At 33.3% G+C, this 22,809-nt stretch overlaps 1 protein-coding gene across 2 annotated transcripts; it reads left to right on the forward strand.

Moving 5' to 3' along the window:
• The first annotated feature begins 6,398 nt into the window (after positions 1–6,398).
• LOC132703802 (ras-related protein Rab-3) lies at positions 6,399–22,809 on the forward strand. 2 transcript variants are annotated; one of them, XM_060673277.1, is made up of 6 exons: positions 9,924–9,958; positions 10,214–10,311; positions 11,425–11,646; positions 15,650–15,768; positions 17,189–17,360; positions 20,790–22,809. In XM_060673277.1, exons 1-6 carry the CDS (start codon positions 9,946–9,948, stop codon positions 20,934–20,936), a joined length of 771 nt encoding a protein of 256 aa, XP_060529260.1. In that variant the 5' UTR covers positions 9,924–9,945; the 3' UTR covers positions 20,937–22,809. The 2 variants fall into 2 exon arrangements, with proteins under 2 accessions (XP_060529261.1, XP_060529260.1); XM_060673278.1 differs by lacking the exons at positions 9,924–9,958; positions 10,214–10,311 and adding an exon at positions 6,399–6,555 and having other exon boundaries at positions 20,790–22,808.

The following is a 22,809-nucleotide window of genomic DNA, read 5'->3' on the forward strand; positions in this document are numbered from 1 at the left end:
GGTTTTACTCCCTATTGGTATTAAATATCCATCAGTACTCGTTGCACATCAAGAAAAATTTTGCAAATCTGGAGGTGTTACTTGAAAAAATAAAATATTCTCAATAACTATGGAATATTTGTGCTGATTTAAAAGTTGTCGCTATACTTACTGGATTACAGGGCAAATATGCCAAGTTCTGTTGTTTTCTATGCGAGGAAGAGAAAAATATTACAAAGTCAAAACTTGGCCACAAAAAAAAAGCTTCACTGCTAGACTCAAAAATGTATCTCATAAACCTTCAGTGCCAAGTGACAAAGCAATGAACGAGGATGGTGCAGGCTTTCAATATCTTAAAACAAAATCTCCTCGAATCAGTGACGCAAATTTGAAAGAAGGAATTGTTGTATTTCCGGAAATACGCGAGCTCATGACTCATGGAACTGTTAATTCGAAGTTGAACAAAGTAGAAAAAAGAGCTTGGGTGGCTTTTGTAAATGTATGTCATAATGTTTTTGGGAATACTAATGCTGACGACTACCGACAAATCATTCGAGAGCTCCTTTCTGCTTATGAAGTTGAAAATTTCGGTGCTGTATCAGATGAGCATGATGAGAGGTATCATCAGGAGATTACGCAAATTGAAAGACGCTACAATGGGAAAATGGTCGATTCGGAGAGAAACTCCGATGGAAACGATGAAAAGAAAAAGAACTACAAAGTAACTTGTATTTTATCATCATAATGAGATAAATTTACTGATATTTTTAGAACTTGTAAGAGTTGCATTTTCCACTGTTAAACTTAGACCGTAATATATTTAAATTGTTTTATAATTGTTGTTACTTTAATAATATGGTTTTTCAATTAAATCGTCATTTTTGCCTATTGAATTCCGTGTTCAAAGCACAAAATATGATGAAATCATGCATAAGGAATAAGAAGAAAATTTTTTTGTATACATGTGTAATTCTAAAAGCCGTTGCTGAACCAGCCATTGAACAAAATAGGTTTTCGGTTGGTGCGCCCGTTTTAAGCATTCCACATCGAAACGGAAGTATGTTTTCTCATTTCGAGTAAAGTAAAATCCTTTGTATTATCCTGTTTCCGCGTTGCATCTTTGCCGTGACATTTACGTTTCAGATTGAACAATTTTTACGCTTACTTTATTCGCGTATAGTCGACGTTTGAATGACGGATTTTAACGCTCCAGCAAACAATACTGTCATCGATGTTGACGAGTTGCTTCAAAAATAATATTTTTGCTCTTCCTGAGCGGAAAACTCTTCTATCGTTATTTAAATTGTTCCATTGTAATTGTCAATGCTTATTACCCATGGTGTTTCAAAAAACAGGCGCCAATGTTCACCAAAGAAAAAAAAGTTCGTATAACGGTGGGTGGGTGCGGAAACGTTTTGTTTTTAAGTGTTCAAAATGAAAAAAAAAACGTTTTTTGCGAAAATTATTTCGTCACAGGTTAAGTTAAAGTCCTCAAAAGATAAATGACGTTAGTTATATGTCCCAGACTGCAGACGAAGCCCAAAGCTAAGCGAAGATAACGCATCGCTGATACCGCATCAAAAGCCCTATTTATTTGATTGTCATATTGTAAAATGTGCTCTTAATTATTCCAGCATTTGTATCTGCCAGTTCGAATAAAACTTTATTTCGCTTTCTGTAATAAATGTTTTTATGTTTTTATGTTTCCGCCAGATATGTAAACAACTCAAAACCGGCTTATTGAAAGTAAATAACAAAAAATGCAAAAAACTTAGTGGTTAGCTAGTTACTGTGTAATACTTTAGCTTCATTCCATTTCAATTTGTATAGTAGCGCTGATATGCCCTGTTTAGATGTCCTGGAGTACTGTCGCAATACAAAAAAATCTTGGTTAAGACTAATTTTGAAAAATCTTATATTTCGTCATTTTAAATATAAAACGTCGCCTTATCGTATGCGTAAGATTCCGTGTATATTACACAATCTAAAAAGGAAATGAATAAATTTTCTTTTTTTTTTTATAATATTAAATTTTAACATCGATCAATTATTTTGAATACTGGTGGAGAGTATCCAAAGTAACTATAGAAATGAACTACTACTGTGACAACATTGATGAGTTAGTTCCGCCCACATGTTTGATAGTATACTTTTTTATCTATGAAATTATTATGCCGTCTCTATCTCTTTTGTTTCTTGTAATGCTTATTAAACTTTGATTGCTTGGTTAGCCAATTGCAATATTTTCTTAATTTATAATTGTACGCTTGTTTACTCTATTAGTGGGGTTATTACAACTCCTTCTCGTACAATAGCAACTTTGGAAGGCAGCTTCGATAATAACGTATCTGCAGAATTGCAGCCCAAAATGGCTTATAAAAGAACATTGTTAGCAATTTTCTGTATCTTAAATAATTTTTCCACTATATTTCGTTTCTTTCAAAATGAAGATGAACTTCGCTGGTTCAGTTATAAATTTGGAGTCAAAAATTGTAGCGTGTAATATGTTACAACTTATACTAATGGTTTATCTGAATAAATGTCGTTTAATTTTTTTTATATTATCCTTTGGGTATTTTAAAGTCGAAAAAATTGTCTAATGTCTAACATAATTGTTTAATAATAATAATGCATAATATTTATTTATAATTGTAAAACAAATGCAACAGGCAAAATACAGTTTCCTCGTAGACATCTGGAAATATGTTTCAAAAATGATTGTTAGGAGAGTTTTTTTTGCTGCCTGCTCCAAAACCAGCGTTCCAGCGTTCAAACCTACGGAGAATTTCACTTTATTCGGATATTTTAGATTCCTTAACCACGGGTTTTGATGCGGTCGGGTGTTTTCGATAGATTGCAGCCACTGACGATATTTTCGCATTTATCAGTTCTGATGGACATGTAACTCAATGAATGTTATCGTGCTATTTTCTAAAAACATACCCAAAAACTAATGGTCCTGGAAAAAATTTATAAACGTCTTCAGAAAACAAACTAGTCACTAAAATGACGTTTATCAGACTTGTTGCAAAATGTAATAATGTCAAATCAATCAGATACAATCAAGCCTTTGTTTTGGAACTCCAACAAACTCATACTCAGTGACAACGAGTGCTGAGAAAGTCAGAGATAAAAAACCACATTACATAGGCAAACATGTTGTTCGTCGATTTAAATTTCAAATTTAAGATAGAAACAAAAAAAATTAATTGAGTAGACAGAGGCATAGGTAAATGAAGGACACAGAGAGAGACAAAAGAGAATTTTTAAAAAGACAAGGAAAGAATTAAGAAATAATAAAAAATGTTCGGCAAAAGTTAGGTATAAGATGTGCTTAGTTTAAGAAACAATTCGGGACAAAAAGAACTGCCATCCCAAAAGAAAGTACAATTTCCACTGCAAGCCTTAAATCCCCCGCCATAAAAACCAAAATTTTTAAATGACAATGAAAGAATTAAGAAATAATAAAAAATGTTGGGGACCAGTTAGGTATAAGATGTGCTTAATTTAAGAAATAATTCGGGACAAAAAGAACTGCTATCCCAAAAGAAAGTACAATTTCCGCTGCAAGTCTTAAATCGCCCGCCATAAACACCAAAACTGAGTAAATTTTATACCACCGCTGACGGAATTAAATACGGATTTGCCTTTCGAGCCATCGAGCAACGTCTGCTAGATTATCCTACTAGATCAATAACAAGTTTCGTACTTGTCTACTTTCATTTCATTCACAGCAGCGTCATGCTCTCAAATACCTAAAACTAACGTCGTAAATAATCTCGTCGTAATAATTCTTCATTAAAAGCCGCGATAAATTTTCGAAACTCGGCGAACATTTTGCGAGAATTTTTAACAGTAGGAGAGGAGTCGTTGAACTTTTCCTTTTTGTTTGGCTATAATTTTAAACGTACTCCTATAAAATGGAAAATAGTAAGAATATGAAATGCGTTGAAGATGTTATATTTTAATATATCTTTACATGCTGCACACGAGTTAAGATTACAAATACAATTACCACATCGTCCTAAACAAAGCTAGCGAATACTGCAAATACCCAACCAAATTTATTTCGCGAAATATTCAAATAACGAGATTTCTGTTTTAATTCTCATAATATTAAGAATTTTGTGACTTTTTTGATTATTTTGATTACCGTACTGTGGGTAAATTTCAAAATTTCAATGGTTCAGTTTTATTCAGAATTATTTTCAAAATTTTTAACAAAATTGAACAAAGTAATTAATTTAAAAAAAAAACAAATTGACAATTTGGTTATAACGTGTGTGTGGTAGACTAAGAGAAAATAAAACAATTTAATATCTCCTTATTAAAACTAAATTTAAAATCTTAACCAATAGGTAAATTATAATATAATAATATTATAGAATATTAACGGATAGAATTGTTAGTCTATTAATCGTAAATTATAATAATTTCTAAATAGGTAATTTATTAGCGTACAATAAAAATACCTTCGATTCTGCGATTATTTTTTGTTTATTTACAATAAATTTAAAAAGTATTTCTTTTAAGGCAGTAAATGAACTTATATTTGTTATTGTTGTTACAATTTATTTGTACAGTGTGGGTCAAACTGGGTTTACTTATTTCTGATCAATTGAAAGCGGGATTATTCTGAATAATAAAATTTTATTGAGATATGTCAAAAAGTAATCCTACCACTTATGGAAATATCCAAAAGAACTTCATTTTTTGCAGGTTATTGCAGTATAGTATTTTATTATTTATCGTACTCTATCGCAATTTTAACAAAAAGAAACAACAAAACAGCACTAACATTATGTCATAAAATAACGAGATTTTTGAGTGTAACTAGCGCCGTCTACATATACGATGAACAATTTCAATCTAGGAAAACTCACTTACCTACGTTTTCATGTTAATATTTCAAAAACCGATTGAGCTATAAAGAAATAACTATTTCGTGAACTAAACTTGAACAGCCTGTATATGAAATAACAAATACGCATAAAAATTGAATGTCAAAATTCTACAATCGCAGAAAAAAAACATAGGAAATAGGCAAATATAAACAAATTGATAAAATACCCAAAAATTTTCATATTGTGAAATATTGTTTTGCATGCACTAATATTATATCTGGCTGTGAAATAGTAATCACAAAACATATCTATATAGTTTTAGAAAAACACAATATGCCCACAAAAAATATATGCCACATAAAAATTATACCTAGAAACTGACAGCTTAATTCACAGCAAGCTTGATGGCGAATATTGACCTCATTTGAACACCACAATTTAACGATGTAGTGATTGTTTGTTAGTTCAATAAATAAAATTATTTTAAAATGCATTAAGTGCGCTAATTATTGGAGACGATTGGCAATATCAATTCCAAAAATTTAGTATATTTGGACTTTATAGTTTTTGGTTGCTAATTTTATATCTTTGCCAACACTGCACGGTTAAAAATATATTAGTAACAAATTTCTAAGCGATTTTTTTTTCTATTTTTCACAAAAAATTTTGATCACGTTTTTATAGAATCCAAGCTAAAATGTATACAAAGCGTTTACTTTTTAAACAACAGTGCTATAGTGCTATCCTTTTTGAAATAAAAAAAAATCCATTAACATTGTGTTTTCCTGTTAATCACCCGAAATGGCGTTGATATATGAGTTGATAATAGAAAATTCAGTTAGTGTACTCTAAATAAAATAAGAGTTTTGCATATCAATTTCAAGACATGCCTACGACCTCTCCAGTCAAAACAAAACGGGTAATCGATAACCAGACACAAGGAATTGATTCCTGCTTATACGGTGCTCGGCTTTAGTTACAGATGGCGTTACCTGCTCGACTGGCCTTAGGAATATTCCAGTTTCTGTGTGAAGAGTATTAAATTGCTTTAACTAGCTAATCCGACATCCTGTCCTATTCAGATATCTGACTATTTTTGCATTTCTTGAATATTATTGACATTAGATGCGAAAAAGTACGCGTCACGCCATTTAATCGATTTGGCACTAATTTGTACAGCCTTGAGAACCCCAATTGATCTACTTGTTTTGCAATTCTTTATTTTATATAACAAAGAGGTTCGATGGGGCCATATGTTGTAATTTTTATAAAAATATATAACAAAAATTAATTTTACATATTTATTATTGTTTCAAATATATCTTTCCACAAATATGTAGGTTCCTTTCAAAATAATTTCTTCCAAACCTCAAATTTTGCACTTAGGGCAGCTTGTTTGGTGCAGTTCAGCGCTACCTACAGGAAGCATCGCGCCATCATTCTCTTCGACCTATCGAATCCAAATAGACGCAACAAAATTTCAAATATGGCGCGTTTCGGGCACTCACATTGCTATCAAGGTTTCCGTGACACCATTATCGATTTTCTAATACGCCCGTGAGTGGTCCTCGGGACTAGCGAGGATTGTGCTTTCAGCCAGCTGATCGATTTCAGCACGAGAACCAGGCAAAACGACAGTTCAGTTACATCTTTTACTCTCCCGTTATCTTATAAAATATCCGTTGTAATTAGATAGTGAGTGGTATCGTTGACGATCATTCGCTAAAAACAGGTAAGTTTTTCTGGATTTTCAAAATCTGTTGACAACATCTCGTTTGTTGTGGCTCGTGCGACGTTGGGTCGCATATAACCAATAAAGCCTTGAACCAAAAAACTAGCTCTATGTTGCAGAAATTTTATTCAGTGATTGTCACTTTAGTAAATGCAATAATCTCCCAAATTGCTTATAGATTTATGGGAGGTATTAATGTTTGTTTACGTAGGATGACTTATATTGCCCAATAACCCCGTCCTATCCGACGGAGGTTACTCTCGATTTAGGTCACTACTAAAAGACATAATTTTCGTTTTTTTTATGATTTTGGAATTTATTCCACAAACGGTGCACCTTGTGCATCTATTTATGTATTATTCTGATTGAGAAACCCAGCAGTTGCATTGTCGTCCAACACTTGACGAGTTTATTACCGTGGAATATATATTAGGTCTATATTATTTACTTTAATGGGTTTACACTTGATGACGGACAGCAATTCATCTATCCGAAATGTTGCACAATTCATTTCAACAAGGTATATATTAGTTATATTGGTCTAAGTGATGAGTAAATAAAAACCTAAAAAGAAGAAAAAAATGCAAAAACCATATCAGAGTTATTGAATAATGAATAGTAACTGAAAATATTGGATATAAAATTTTAATTAACAACTTTATTTCCTTGAAGTGTTCTTGGGACGAGCAATTTTAATTGCGTACAAAATTTGGAATTTTGCTTGACGAGTTTGCTATTTGGCTTAATATTTTTTTTATTTTATCTAAAATAAACGAAACGAATACGTCACAAAGTATTATTGAAGTTAATGTAGCACATTATTGTACAAAATATGCTTTTAATAGAATGAGGATGTCTGGATAGGTTTCATAGAGTATTGTTTTCGAGGTTCCATATAAAGCGTCAGACTGGTGAAAAAAAGCAGTGCAAGATCATTGAAAAAGTTCGGCATAGCGGTAAACATCCTTTGATGCAGCCGATAACATCCTGCTTCAAAAGCGTCGGCTCAAAACTTGCCTGGTCGGTTAAAGTTTCTCCTGAATGGTTTACTTTCTCGGCTGGAGAAAAGTTTGCCTTCAATAAAAATACTTTCTATTCAACAGTCGAATTTATAAATAATCAAAACTAAGTTTACTTAACCCGATTAAGATTTTTGTAAAAATTCACTGATAATTGATTAATGTAATTGAAGTATTTTAACAGGAACAACCTATTTGATATTAGATAGACTAAAATTCATTTATATGAGATGTGGTCAAAAGCAAGCTGACTTTTAAGATTTATCAAAAAGTATCTATATTAATCAAAATTAATATTTCCTCTTCAAAGTTACCCTTTCCAAACCTCTTACCTTTCATGGGTTTCTTGAGTTTTGGGAACAGGGAGCCATCCATATCCGGTGAATATGGTGGCTGAAGCATGATCGTTTTTTATTTTTGGCCAAAAATTAGACACAAGCAACGATGAGTGAGTAGGTGCATTATTGTGATGCAAAATCCATGCATTGTTTTCCCACAAGTCCTGACTTTTCTTCATAAACGGCGCATAACTTCAAGGTAATACTCTTTATTGACCGTACGATCTTAATGTGCTACGCCACGATAATCAAGTAAAACAGTAAGCAAAACCTTGACATTTGATCGAACTTGGGTCTTAGTGACTCTGGGTCCTTCCATTGGGACACAAGTTAATAACTTTTTTGATGGTATCGAGATCATCATTGACGTCGTTTAACAGCTTGTGAGTGATGCTCCGGCAGTCCTTTTGTTCAAAATTAAACAGTTTCGGAACCAATTTTGGTGCTACACGTTTCATGCCGAAAACTTCGGAAAAAATTGCATGGCACGCACCAATAGAGATGTGGACGTGTTCAGCCACTTCTCTAATAGCGCTTCAACAGCTTTTTTGCGCAAAGTAGATTCACCATTTGCCGTTGTCAACTACCTAATTCTTTGTTTTTGAATAGTTTTTACTGTAATTTAAGTTTACCAATTCATTAAATCATTAATTATTTTCATTTCTTGTCATTCCTGAAAAACAGTTGATTGTGAATGTTACTCGGAAAATACTTAGCACTTTAAGGCATAAAAAACTAAAATATGGTATTTCTATTTGAAATAAGAAAGTTCGGTAGCTTATGGAAAAGATCATAAATGTGGCCATATCGCATATGTCACCTTTGAAGTCAGCCTAATTCCAAACTGGATCTAATAATTGTTGAGATATATGGCCTTTGTCCAAATTTTGTATATAAATTCGATACTCTTTATAATATAGCACGGGTGAAATTTTTTTGAATTTTGAACTATAAGTTTGATTTAGCACGAGCTGAGCGAATGCTTAATAGAGAAGTGACTAAGGAAGTTTATCGACTATTTACTGAGCAATATCACTATTAGAACTGGCACATGCCAAAATATCATCCCTGGTTAAAATCCACCGAACACAACCGATAGTTTCAAAACATAAGGAAAGGGGTAACGAACGAAGTGGCTTAAAATTACACTTTCTGCAAGCTTGATTCATGCAGAATTGAGTACTTTAGACTATTTACTAGAACAATATTATAATTATAGCATTTTGACTAGCGTTGGTAAAAAAAAAAGATTTTCTTTTTGAAAAATAATTATCGTGAAATGTTTTCAATTATTCTTATAGGAAATTTAATGCTCTACAAGAAAGGTCTCTTGTGTTTTATGGATAACTCGATTCATGAAAGGTACTTATATTCATATTTGTTAATAAATATTTTCAATTTACTCATTGAATTAGTAAATTTTAAGATTATTTATTATCTAATTCAAAAAAAAAAGTTCTTTATTCAAAGAATATCAATAAATACGTTGATAGAAAAAGAATTCTGTTCCACCATATGAAATTTTTTACTTTAATACAGTATTAATAGAAAAATATAAATTTAATAATTATAATGTTCTTTGACAACTTGCAGCAAGTATTGAAACTGTTCTCTTTGTTTTTCGTCAAACACTGATTATATTCAGAGACCATTTCATTTCGTTTGTTTGAAATACTCTCCATTTTCCTTATAACTCTCATTGGAAGTCCACAATGTAATGTCAGCTTCAAATATTTCGAACAAATTCAATGATTTTTGAGAAACGTTGAGTTACTGTTGACAAATCTAAATTGCAGTCTTAGTTTTGGTTAGTTAGTTTATATCAGTAACGTCCTAGTATTTGCTCGCAGTGTTAATTTGGTTGTTGAACAATACGCGCTCTTATTATTCGGAAGCGAAACCCCGATAACGTACTTTTTATCAATTTAATTAGCATACGAATAGGAGCATCGGTCGGAATACAACATTCGAGTTGTCGTCTCTTTTAAGGTGACACGGTTTAAAAGTTTCACTATCCAGCCGCGCGTAATAGCATGCCGAAAGCAGGTAACGAAATGACTAAAAATACTTTTAATTAAAATTTAGACTAAAATTGGATCGGCAGTGATTGAAGAGTAGCCCCGTGTCGAGAAAATTCGCGTTAAAAATAGTGATCAAGGCCTTTTTGTTATTAGCGGGAAAAGGACGAATCGGAATGAGCTTATACAAGTTTTAATCATTAACGAGCTAATTTTATCAGTGATAATACGGGGTAGTTCGAAAAGTCTTAAACTTTGGTTATATTAGGTTTTACATTGTCAGGTGAAAGCGGTGAAGGTGGCCACGGTGAACTGAGGAAGCAGCGTTCTAGGTTCCTTTCTTGGGTCGAGATTCCTTTAGGATATTTTACAGACCACAGCGTGAGTGCCTCGTGTATTTCTTTTAATAATACTATGGTCATAATTTGTGACGTTATTGCAAAATAACACTTGACGAAAAATTTCTTATTGTGCTTGAAAATTCAATGGGATTATCTTCATGGAAATACCATAAAAAAAGCTTTGAGAACTTTGGCTAGACGAGTGAAATTCTTAACAATACCTAAACATATTTTTTCTTCAGCTGTTTAAATTAGTCAAGCAAACTGCCATATATTGATTGTTTTCAGTTAATCATGGTCAAAAGTTTTGTAAGTACTTTTGCCGTGTAGGTAGAAGAGAACTTGCGTTGCTCAACAATGCTATACACCGGCATTTATTGAATATATTTTTATATCTTTGACCTCAAACACTCATGTCTTTTGTATTTTGTACTTTGTAGTTTGTTCGATAAATAATAAACGCTCGTAATTTAAAATTTCTTGTTTCAGAAGATGTGTATGAACTTCTGAAAACAGTCAACTACTTTTGTTTACTTGTTTCCAATGTCCTACGATTTAGTTATCTGAAAATTTGAAAAGAGTAAAGAAAAATGCAAACGGTGATGTTGTTACTAGTTCTCTGTGTTCTTCCATCTTGTTGCCTAGCATTGAGGCCAAAGATCGTGCCATAAACCAATTAAACTATTCAAGCATTGAGTCATTGCCCTTTAACAAGCAGGTGTTTCCTTATTGATTTCTTGGATTTTATTTTTGAGCTAAATTCTTAAACATTTTGCAAAGATTCTGATTCTGACTCCAAGTTTATTTATTTTCATGACTTGCTCACTCTTGGTCATTCCTGGTTCATCCAATCGTTTAATCAAAATACCAGAAGCGTTTTCCTAACCTCCTACTATGTAGTTGTTTTTCTTACCGAAGATTCTGTTCACGTCCCAATAAAACTAATGTACCATAGTGCTATAGTTTGGTCCCGACGAAAAATGGACATATCAACATTATGAGCTTATTTGGTATTAATTTACGTGTCTTCTAATTCGTACTAAAAAATAATACATAAATTACATTAAAAATTTATACTGTAACTGGCAAGCCAATTAAATATCGTTCATGGGTTGCAATCATAAGGGTTTCGGTTCATTGGGGTTTGTTTCAGATGGCTGGAACCGATCCAAAATGGCAGAAAGACGCGGCGGACCAGAATTTCGATTATATGTTCAAGCTGCTTATTATTGGCAATAGCTCCGTGGGCAAAACTTCATTTTTGTTCAGATACGCGGACGACAGCTTCACGTCGGCATTCGTCAGTACCGTCGGGATAGACTTTAAAGTGAAAACGGTGTTTAGGCACGACAAGAGGGTGAAGTTACAGATATGGGTAAGTGTTGTGCATGCAGGTACGTTAATCAGTCGCCTTTTCTATATACAGGGTGGCGCGATAATACGAGAATTTGGTGTTATTAAAAAAATCGCGTCTTTAGCTTAACTCTGTAGAACGCAAAGGTTTCTGCGTCATAATGCCATATGGGGATATAGGAATAGAGTCTCGGCCAATTGGCAGAAACAGAAAGGATTAGTTAACATTTAAGTTAGAAAACTGAAGACATGGTCGTAATGTGTAACCTATAATCTTTTTCAAATGCAGATTAGCAAACATTTTTGCGGTATATAGGTCAAACCTCCAGTGTGACAAAGATATGCCTGATATTGAAATCAGGAACAGGGACGCTGTTGTCAGACTTTCGTAAGATTTTGGGATGTGCTAATGCAATGCAATTTGGCAATGCTGTAACATTTTCCATCTTTTCGCTATTCCTGCTATTCCTTTAAAACCTAGGAGTCATTTTCTCGCACTTGATATATCGGTATATTAATTAAATACTGATGAAGGATCATTTTCCCATAGATTGTAGGACTGACAGGTTGTCAGTTTTCGTCTCAGTAATGCTTCTCCTGATGATCATAATCCTGCTGTACAGATGTTACGAATCCAATTAGCAAGTTCTTCTTTGCTTCCTATACAATTTCTTTCATTTTTGCAATCGATCGAACTGAGAAGGACAACTATATTTTTTTAAATCATTTCGTAAATTCCTAACAGTAGAGGCAGCGATTTGTAAGTTATGTAATTTAATTTCGGAAACAGTTTGGTAGATATTAGTTACGGTTTTTAATAACCATTTTAAGTCATTCACTCATGTATCACCTATTTCAGCAACGTTTAGAGTCATAAAACCGCATTAGGTTCATGGAATTACAGAGTGACCCCACGAATACTTAAGACACTTTCATTGTTTGAAATTGATTTCATTGCATTGCAGTGAGAGTCAGTTTATGCATTTTTCCGACCGGTAAACCTCACCGTAACTCCATTAATTTCTTTAATTATTCTAGAAGGAAAAAAAATTGTAACACAGACAATTTTTTTATATGGACCACCATGCAATTTTGAAACAATGAAGAGAACTTAAAATTATCTTCCCATATGATATTTTGCTCGAATCTTCTTGGAAGAATTAGAGGTCGCGAACTTTGAGCAAGTGGACTTTGAGAGATGCGATCGTAATCGATTTTAGCTGTGAATACGCTAGGTTTTGGTTTAACCATTCAAATTAATTTGAATGAAACGCGGGAAAGCAAACTATACTTCTACCAAGAACTTTTTTGGTACTGTGTGCCGTGTATTTGTTTTTTTATTTATCTAACATTACTTCTTGCTAGAGTGAGTTGACATTTTATTTTTAACGGCTCATAAAGCCATTATCTCTTGTAAATCAAAGGGGGTTGGCCGCGTTTTCCAATCTTCTGTCAATGTGTTAGGATATTGGTCATAGTAAAAATTTCTTGCTATCTCTGCGTTCTTCTCGGCTTTCATATAACAACAAAAATGGCATTTATTTAAATGACTAAAAATCAAATAACCAAATTCGCAAATTGACAATTACATTTGTTCAATCTGGTAAAACTATAGATGAAGACACAATGATAAATCTCGTAAATCTCTTTAATATCATATACTCAAGCGAAGTTATTCCAAGACAGCGGGGTTCAACTACATTTATAACGTTACCTAAGAAAGAAAATACTACAGAATGTTCCGATCATCGAACAATAGTCGTTATGAGTCACACTTTGAAGGTGTTTTTAAGAATCATAGAAGTCTTCGAAATCAGAGATAGCCAATTACGCTTTATAAAGGGCATGGGGACTAGAGAGGCTCTGTTTGGTATAAATGTGTTAGTGCAACGATGTCTCGACATGAACCAAGATGTCAATGCCTGTTTTAATGATTTTAGAGAGGCGTTTGATAAATTTGAATACCAAAAACTTATAGAAATATTACACAACATGAATATTGATAGTCGGGATAACAGAATCATAACGAATCTTTACTGGAACCAAACAGCCAGAGTCAGAATTGAAGATCAGCTTGCAGATGAAGCGGAGATTCTGCGAGGCGCGCGTCAGGGCTGTATTCTTTCTACGCTACGCTTTGATGTATATAGTGAGAAAATTTTCAGTGACTCAGGAGGGTGTTACCATAAACGGACAGATATTAAACACCTTACGTTATGCGGACGACAAAATTATAGTTCAGACAAGCTTGGAGCTTAAGAAAACTAAATACATGATTATTACAAAGAATTCTTACTATAGACAACACAACGATGCAAAGAGTAAGAAAATACAAATGCTTAGGAACATGGCTACACGAAACAATGGAGCAGCCTCATGAAATCAAAAGTCGCATAGAGGTAGCCAGAAGTGCATTTGTAAAGATCAAAAAGTTTCTTTGCAGCAGATATATAAATTCCGGATTAAGAATAATAATGCTTCGATGCTACGTTTATTCAACATTACTTTACGGGTCAGAAGCATGGACACTGAAAAAGGTAGATATGGACAAGATCGGAGCTTTTGAAAGATGGTGTTATCGGCGAATGTTAAAAATATCATGGACTGACAGGATTTCCAATCTGGAACTGCTGAAGAGAATCCAGAAATAGGAGGAAGTAATTAACTCTTAAAGAATAAACTTGGACTACTTTGGCCACGTGATCAGAGGGTCTAAATTTCACATCAGGGCAGAAGGAGTCAAGGGAGAAGAAGAACCTCTTGGCTCAAAAACTTAAGAAAATGGTTTGGAACGACATCAAACCCACTATTCAGAGCAGCTGTTAACAAGATTGGGATCGCAATGATAATATCCAACCTCCGTTAGGATAAGGAACGAGAAGAAGAAGAATGTGTTAAAGCACCAGAAAACTATCAGTGTCTCAGTCTCATATATAATTGATTTAGGGTTCTGATCTATAAACTATTAGAAATATTAAGTCATTAAGAATTTTATATATATATATATATATATATATATATATATATATATATATATATATATATATATATATATATATATATATATATATATATATATATATATATATATATTTATTTATATATATATATATATATATATATATATATATATATATATATATATATATATATATATATATATATATATATATATATATATATATATATTATATATGTATATATCTATTTGCGAAGAATACTATTATGTTGTTCATGAAAAGAGAAGTCCAAAAACTGATTTTAGTTTTCGTTTGTCTCCTATGGAAAAGGGAGTTTCCCATTAAAATTGTCTAATTTGGTCCATTCTGCACATAGTTTCCTTATTTCCCACGCTTTGAATTAACATTCTAAAAATACAATATTCAGAAAATAAATTATAAAAAGGCATAATATTCTTCGTCGCTTCGATTTTGTTTGTGGTAGGATAGTCATGTCGCCTTTCGGAAATGTCTAAAAAGATCAGACGAATAAGACATTCAAACGCTTTCTTCCACACATCGCGATAAAACGATAAGCTAGCATTTACTCTTTAATATTTAAAATGACCTTGCTCGGGAACATAATATTTTGACGTCTAAAAGCGTTAAGGAAAAACTCTGCCGGTCCGGCAAATAAAATCGATAGCGCTGAGAATGAAAGCGGTCCGTATTTTCCCCTTCGATGTGTTTGGCGAGTAGAACTTTTTCTGAGAAATTGGTTAATACACCAGAGGGTTTTAAAAAATTTACAGAGTTTTTTGCTCTTCCCTGATCCTTCATTGCGTTGTGGATTGGTGTTTACCTTCACCTCGTTCTGCGGTTTACTCTGTTCAGTAATTTTGATAATGAGGTTTACCTAATACTGCTATAGACTTAGCAATTGGTGGAGGTCACATGATTCGTTTCATTCTGTCCCTTTTTAAACAAATTAAATTTGGAATTTTGGATGCAAATATAAAATTCTTAGTAGGTTAAAAAAACTGGCAACCAATTTATTTGCGTTGATGTATGAACTTATTTTTTAAGGACACTGCTGGACAAGAACGATATAGAACGATTACAACCGCATACTATAGAGGAGCTATGGGTTTTATTCTAATGTACGACATTACAAACGAAGAATCATTCAACAGCGTGCAAGACTGGTGAGCAATATCATTTATTAACGCTAGAAAATTATTACAAAATTTTTTTAGTAATTTTTAAGAGGCTCTAATTTTGCAATCATTTGGTCAATCCTAATTTGAAAAATGAAGATGGAAACTTAGCCCCTTCATCGCTGTGTCTTATATTTTTCTGATTATACGATGTGTGAAATAATGGAAAATGTAAAATTTTTAACCATGAATTTAAGAAACCTAAGGATGCATAAATAGAATAAATACCATCTCGGAAAGTTAGTTTTAATTAGTCTAAATTAACGCATTTAAAAGCTCCTCAGCACAATACTGGATTATAAAATATATTTGCACATTATTTTCGGCTATTTTAATAACTTAATTGCAACTCTATGGAAAATACAAAAAATGTCAAAAACTGGCTATTATGCCACAGTTATTATAGATAGCAAAAAAAAATAACATTGCAGATTTTATTGAGGTATACACGAATACTCTAATTAACAGTATTAAGCATTAGTAATAATATTATGAAACAAGTGTGGTGTGTTGGGGTGGCGGAGCGCAGCGAAGCGATTGTTTAATAAACGATTAACTTACAAAGTTTAACAAACCTGTTGCTTACTATAGTTTTCCTACGACCGCTAGTTTTTGGTTAACTTTTGCAAAAAAACACGAATTTATTCACCGACATGGCCGTCAAAATTGACAAACGTTAAAATTCTAGCCGTGCGGTAATATTTTCGAAAATGGATCCCAAACCCGTGCGGTAATATCCCGGAAATGTCCAAAGTGAGAAATGAAACTGACTTCCGGGATTTTACCGCATGGGTTTGGGAGCAATCGGATGTTTTCGGAGATATTTCCCACGCTTTGAATTTTGACGAAGGTGTTTTGTTTTGCGAAAATGTACCCAAAAACTAACGGCCGTAGAAAAATTATAGTATGCAACACGTTCGGTAATAGCATATTATGCAACAAGTGCGGTAAACGGCATTTAACTCACGAGTTTATTTGACACGAGCGGAGCGAGTGTTTAATAAACGAGTGAGTTAAAAAGTTTACAGAACGTTTTTTATACTATACTTTTTCTAAGACCGTTAGTTTTCGGCTACATTTTCGCAAAACAACAAGAATCAAAATCAAAATTCAAAGCGTGAGAAATATCTCCGAAAACATCCGATTGCTCCCAAACCCGTTTGGTAAAATCGTTGAAATGTCCGAAGTGGATCAGATCCGTGGGAAACGAAGCTGACGCTTCTCGCACTCTAGATCGGTGTGTAATTAGGTATTTTACAGACGGGAGTAGAAAAACTGTTTAAATCACTCGTTTATTAAACATTCGCTCCGCTGCGCTCCGCTAGTGTTAAATAAACTCATGCATCAAATACCGTTTACCGCACTTGTTGCATAGTACACTAAAGAAACATCTTTTTTTATTTTCAAGGGTAACTCAGATAAAAACATACTCGTGGGATAACGCGCAAGTGATCCTAGTCGGAAACAAGTGCGACATGGAGGACGAACGAGTTATCAGTTTTGAACGGGGGAAGCAACTAGCCGAACAACTTGGCGTCGAATTTTTCGAGACAAGCGCGAAAGAAAACATTAACGTTAAGGTAGGGCATATTTTTAGTAAATTTAATCGAATGGTTTTGCAAAGGCACTGTTTAGAGTACGCCTTACATGACGAAGTTCAGAAACGGCCGTATATTGGCTTCATATTGGATCTGAGTGCGTAACGAAATTGTTTCGATTGACCTGGCTAAGTTCATTACAGCAACAAATTATTGGATTAATCACAAAGAGGCGGCTTAAAAGCTAGAATGGAAACTACATGCATTTAAATTTTACAAATTGCATCTCATTTTACCGCCGGTAAAATTGCGTGGAATTTTAAATGGAACAGTCATTTAAAGTGAATTTTCATAAGGTTCATACAACGTGGATATAAAATATTAAAAAAAAAACTGCTAAAATGTTATTACAGTACAGCGGCTAATAACTAGAGCGCTTATAGGGTAAAAAGTAATAAAAAACATCCAAAATTTCCAGTCTAAGAAATTTTAAAAATGAGATTAGGTCATTTTTTCTCCCACATAATATGTTAATATAAAAAATGTACTGGAGATGCTAGTAAAGTCTGTCTGATTTTGACAATCCACCAGATATTACGTGAATTAACCTGGATGACTTCACTTCCGGCACTCTCTCTATATCTATAAAACTATCGTAGATTTTTTTTTTGTATCTCATTTTTGCAAAAATATAGATTTATTCTATGCTATAGTCAATATCAACTACTAGTGTTATAATTTGACAGAAGCAGTAAATTATGGCAATCAATGCTGGTGGAGTTCTGTAAACAAGAAATGATTTCATGGGTTTGACCAATTGAGTGTTCTAAAACAGAAAACACCCCAAACCGACATGTATTGATAATAAAATTATTGGCATCAGCGATTGACTAAAAAAAACAAAAACAAAAGAAGAAAGAACCAGAAATAAAAACCAGAATATCTTTAAACAGATTAGAGAAACATTTTTATAGAAAAATCTGATGAAAAGTCCAAGTCCAAGAAAACTGTCTGATTAAAGGATTTTCTACTACCTACAAATCTTCTGGATTTCTCCTGCATCCGTTGTCAATCTACCGATCTAACCAAAAAAAACATTTTCCAATATCAAAATTATTTCAATGAAAAAAGTTTTCCCACGGTGATGATATACATGATTTAGTAGCATATTTTTATTACTATTTGCAAGTGTCGAGTATACTGTTGTTTTTTTATACATATTTATACCTACATGAAAAATTCAGGTTGCTATATCCAAAACTAATATGGTTAGGCTTGGTAAATTTCAAGCAGAACGAAATTTTGAGACTTCGTTTTTATTATTTTGTCGCGTTTCTATTTTGGCTCCATGACGATTACCAGGAAATTAAAATATGGCGACACAACATCTCCAATCGAATTTTGTCGAAGCGTAAATTAAACCAGTTCAAATTTGGCCGCCAAATTGAAACCTTTATAGAACAACTTTATTAATTTCCTCTTTGTAGCTGTATCATTTCTGTTAAATACAGTGTGTCCAAGATAAGGATGCACAGCATGGGGATCTCGGAAACTATAAGAGATACAGTGTCGGTTAAATTAGACAAAAGTTGCGCATTTTGATACCGAACAAGATCCCGTTTTACAAATTTGAAAATTCCAAGCCGTTCCGGAAATATCCGAGAAAAACCGAAATATTGCGATTTCGTTTTTATTATTTTTTAAAGCTATTTAAAAAAACGGAAAACACTTTTCCATTGGCACTTTTTAATCTCTCCAAATTGACGTTAACAAATTTTCATTACAGCGTTTCGATTCCATGGAACAACCATCAACTTTGATTTTTCTTATGGGACGGAAAAAAAGTACACACAGTATTAGGTTGTGCTTTTCATTGCGAATTCAACGATGTACGATACAATACGGTTACTTATGTTTTTATCCAGAAAAATGGATTTTTAATACATTTCAGCATTTAAATGGAGTAGGCCATGACAAAATGACATCCAGTCAATTTCAATGACACATTAATGTTATTTGTCTTTGTTATCAGTCGATCATAAGTTTATTCCTTTAGTTATTGTTTTTGTATTTTTATTGTTGTTGTCTTTTTCTAATTTATTTTGTTCTACAATGGAGGGAGGTAATTTTACAAACGAAGAAAAATGTGATATGCTGTCTTGCTACATCTGATGCCAAAGAAATTGTGTGGAAGCCGAGCGTATGTATTCTAACAAATACCCAGAGCGGAGACAACCTGACAAGAGTATTTTTCGGCGTTTGTTATTTAATCTGAAAGAATATGGATCATTTAAGAAGCCTGCATTATCCCGACAAAAACCTTCCAATGAAGAAAACCAATACATTGTTCTACAATCTGTTATCGAAAATCCACAAACTTCTACCAGAGAAATTGAAGTCCAGAATGGGGTAGCTAAATCTACAGCTCAGTTTATTTTAAGGAAAAATGAATTTAAGCCTTACAATCAGTACGAGCAGCGTTTAATAAAATTACTCCTGAAATGTTAAGTCGTGTTTTGGAGTCTACCGTGAGACGGGAGTACTTATGCCTAGAAAATGGAGGTCATTTATTCGAACATTTGTTATAGAATTTGTTTTTCATTAACTTGTTGGATTTAGTTGTTATGTTAAATGATAAAGAGTTAGTAAATAAATAAACACATTAACTCGGACTTGTCAACCATTTTCTTTTGCCTTTCATCTTTCGGATCTCATGGCCTACTACAATAAAATACTAGAAATGTATTAAAAATCCATTTTTCTGGATAAAAACATAAGTAACCGTATTGTATCGTACATCGTTGAATTCGCAATGAAAAGCACAACCTAATACTGTGTGTACTTTTTTTCCGTCCCATAAGAAAAATCAAAGTTGATGGTGGTTCCATGGAATCGAAACGCTGTAGTGCTAATGGAAAAGTGTTTTCCGTTTTTTCATATCTTTTCAAATAGCTTTAAAAAATAATAAAAACGAAATCGCAATATTTCGGTTTTTCTCGAATATTTCCGGAACGGCTTGGAATTTTCAAATTTGTAAAACGGGATCTTGTTCGGTATCAAAATGCGCAACTTTTGTCTAATTTAACCGACACTGTATCTCTTATAGTTTCCGAGATCCCCATGCTGTGCATCCTTATCTTGGACACACTGTATTATCTATCCTGGTGTATGTTTAGTAATCCTTTATTTAGGAGAATATTAAGGGGTCATAATTAATTCAAATTTGTGCGTCAGTCGAAACGTTGAAACAAGAATACGAAAGTACAAACTTGCGAAATTGTAAACCTTATTAACTTACAGGTTGTTTAATTTGGCAAGGAGATAACTTCATCGATACAATCATTCCAAAGTATTTAAAGTTAAACGGAAGGCTGCCCAACTATTTAAATGTCGATTTAAATTAATTGTGTTCTGGGGTCATAAAAGCTTTTGCATAGTGGAAATATTTTAAAGGACAACTTATCATTTCAGGCTGTTTTCGAACGACTGGTCGACATAATCTGCGACAAGATGTCCGACAGCTTAGACACGGATCCCACATTAATGGCCGGGGGTGCTAAAGGGCAACGGCTCACGGATGCCACCCAAGGACCCCAAGCCGCGAATTGTAATTGTTAATATCTCGTTTAGATGGAACATTCTAACCGCCCATTGAGGTATTCATGTTCTTACATCCTAACCTTCAACCACATTACAAAAGAATCAATTTGTTGCTTCAACCCGCGGGATGATTCTAATGTCTTACTAAACGTGTTCTTACTCAAATAAACTATAGATTTTCTTCATTTTGGGAAACATTTTTCTTATTTTCGTAACCGGACCGTCATTATTTGAGACTGACTTTTGATCCTTGCTTGTTTTTCCTCGAGAACTGTTCAAATTCCGATTTAAAAGCTAATACGCGAATATTTAACGAGGATTCAACGAATGAGTTCCATAGGAATTGCTTTGATGTTCATTATTTTGATTCCAAAAACAAAAAGAGTAAAAGGAACCTTTCACATTGTACCTATAACTACCAAATCCAAGAGAGTAATGTCAATATTAGGAACATAATTTGTATATTTTCAAAAAACAAAATCTCGCTAAAATCGTTTTATATAAACAACGTGTTTTCCACGCTAAAGTAGACACGAAACATTATCAAAGTCTAGATTATGAATATTTTAGAATAGAAATGAAATTATTGTTGTTATACGTGTTTTAAGTTTGTGTAGTTACGTTGTTGCCATTTTTCACGGTTTCGCTCGGTTCTTTTTTGTGCCGTCGTATAACTCGACCTTAAATTTGTTACGGGAAGACTTCCTACCGCCCTTTTAGATGCACATGGTTTTAACCAGACAATAGATTTCCCTTTATTTTAGTGTTAATTAGGTTCATTACACATATCTAAGGCCTAAGAGGCGCAAAAGTTGTGTTAATTGTCATTATTGTTGTAGAGGATAATATTAGAGAGCTTTCGACGACGTGGCGTTGTTGCGGAGAACATAATAATTGGTGGACATGTAAATATAGAATATATATTTGTGAAATAAAAGTTACCGTAGACCCTGGACGGGGGTGTGAAAAGTTCGCAATTCCCAAGACTTGTAGCTTTAAGTTTTAATACTGGCGAGTGGCTTTAATTAATTTGATTTATTGAAGAACCATTAAATGCTCTACATTATTTTTTAATTTGTAAGTTTGTTATATTGCCTTTCGTATTTTCGTTAGCTCTCTCCAATCCGCACCTAGATGTCTAGGCTAAAAACTATCGCTTACCAAATATTAAAATAAAAAAAAAGTCTTTTTTCTAAATCTAACGAGACTTCAAAGTTTGCGCAACATTTCCAATGGTGTGAATAACTAACTACTAATTGTAGTAATTAAAAGCCAGCTTATTTAATTTTCTACATGCTGTTTGTTATAACATTATTGGTCCAGGTGAAATGGCAAGTACTATTTCCTAGCTAGCGTGCGAAATTATTGAACACTTCGAAACTTCTTTTGTTGCGGATTACCAAAGACATTATATCCGAAGAAGACACTACAATTCATTTGGCTGAAGCTGATTTGGCTGAAGTTACAAAGATCGTAACTGGTTATTACGCTTGTTAACCAATATTTACAAGCAAAAGATGCATGATCGTTGCTTCAGTCACACAATATGAGTTTGTCGGGTTTTTTGGCTATAATGTTTTTGTGGTCACACACGTTCGTATAAGAAATAAAACATTGAGACTATCGACAATGCCACGAACTGTATCAGGTATCAACACAATAAATTAAATCGCCATTATTTTTGTATGATTCGGTCTCACACTTTAATCCCGTGGAAATCCTAGATGCTATTTGACAACGCATGAAAATTTGGATTATATTCGCACATCTCTGTGGTACCATCTGATCCTTTCGGTTAGTCGCACATTCAACATGAGAAAGGAGTAGATGAGGCAAGTAAAAGTGGTTTGTGGAATGTATATTAATTTGTGAATTAGTGTAAATTAAACCA

This window comes from Cylas formicarius, unplaced genomic scaffold (genome assembly GCF_029955315.1).
Source record: "Cylas formicarius isolate icCylForm1 unplaced genomic scaffold, icCylForm1.1 PGA_scaffold_6__28_contigs__length_40554024, whole genome shotgun sequence".
NCBI classification, from domain to species: domain Eukaryota; kingdom Metazoa; phylum Arthropoda; class Insecta; order Coleoptera; family Brentidae; genus Cylas; species Cylas formicarius.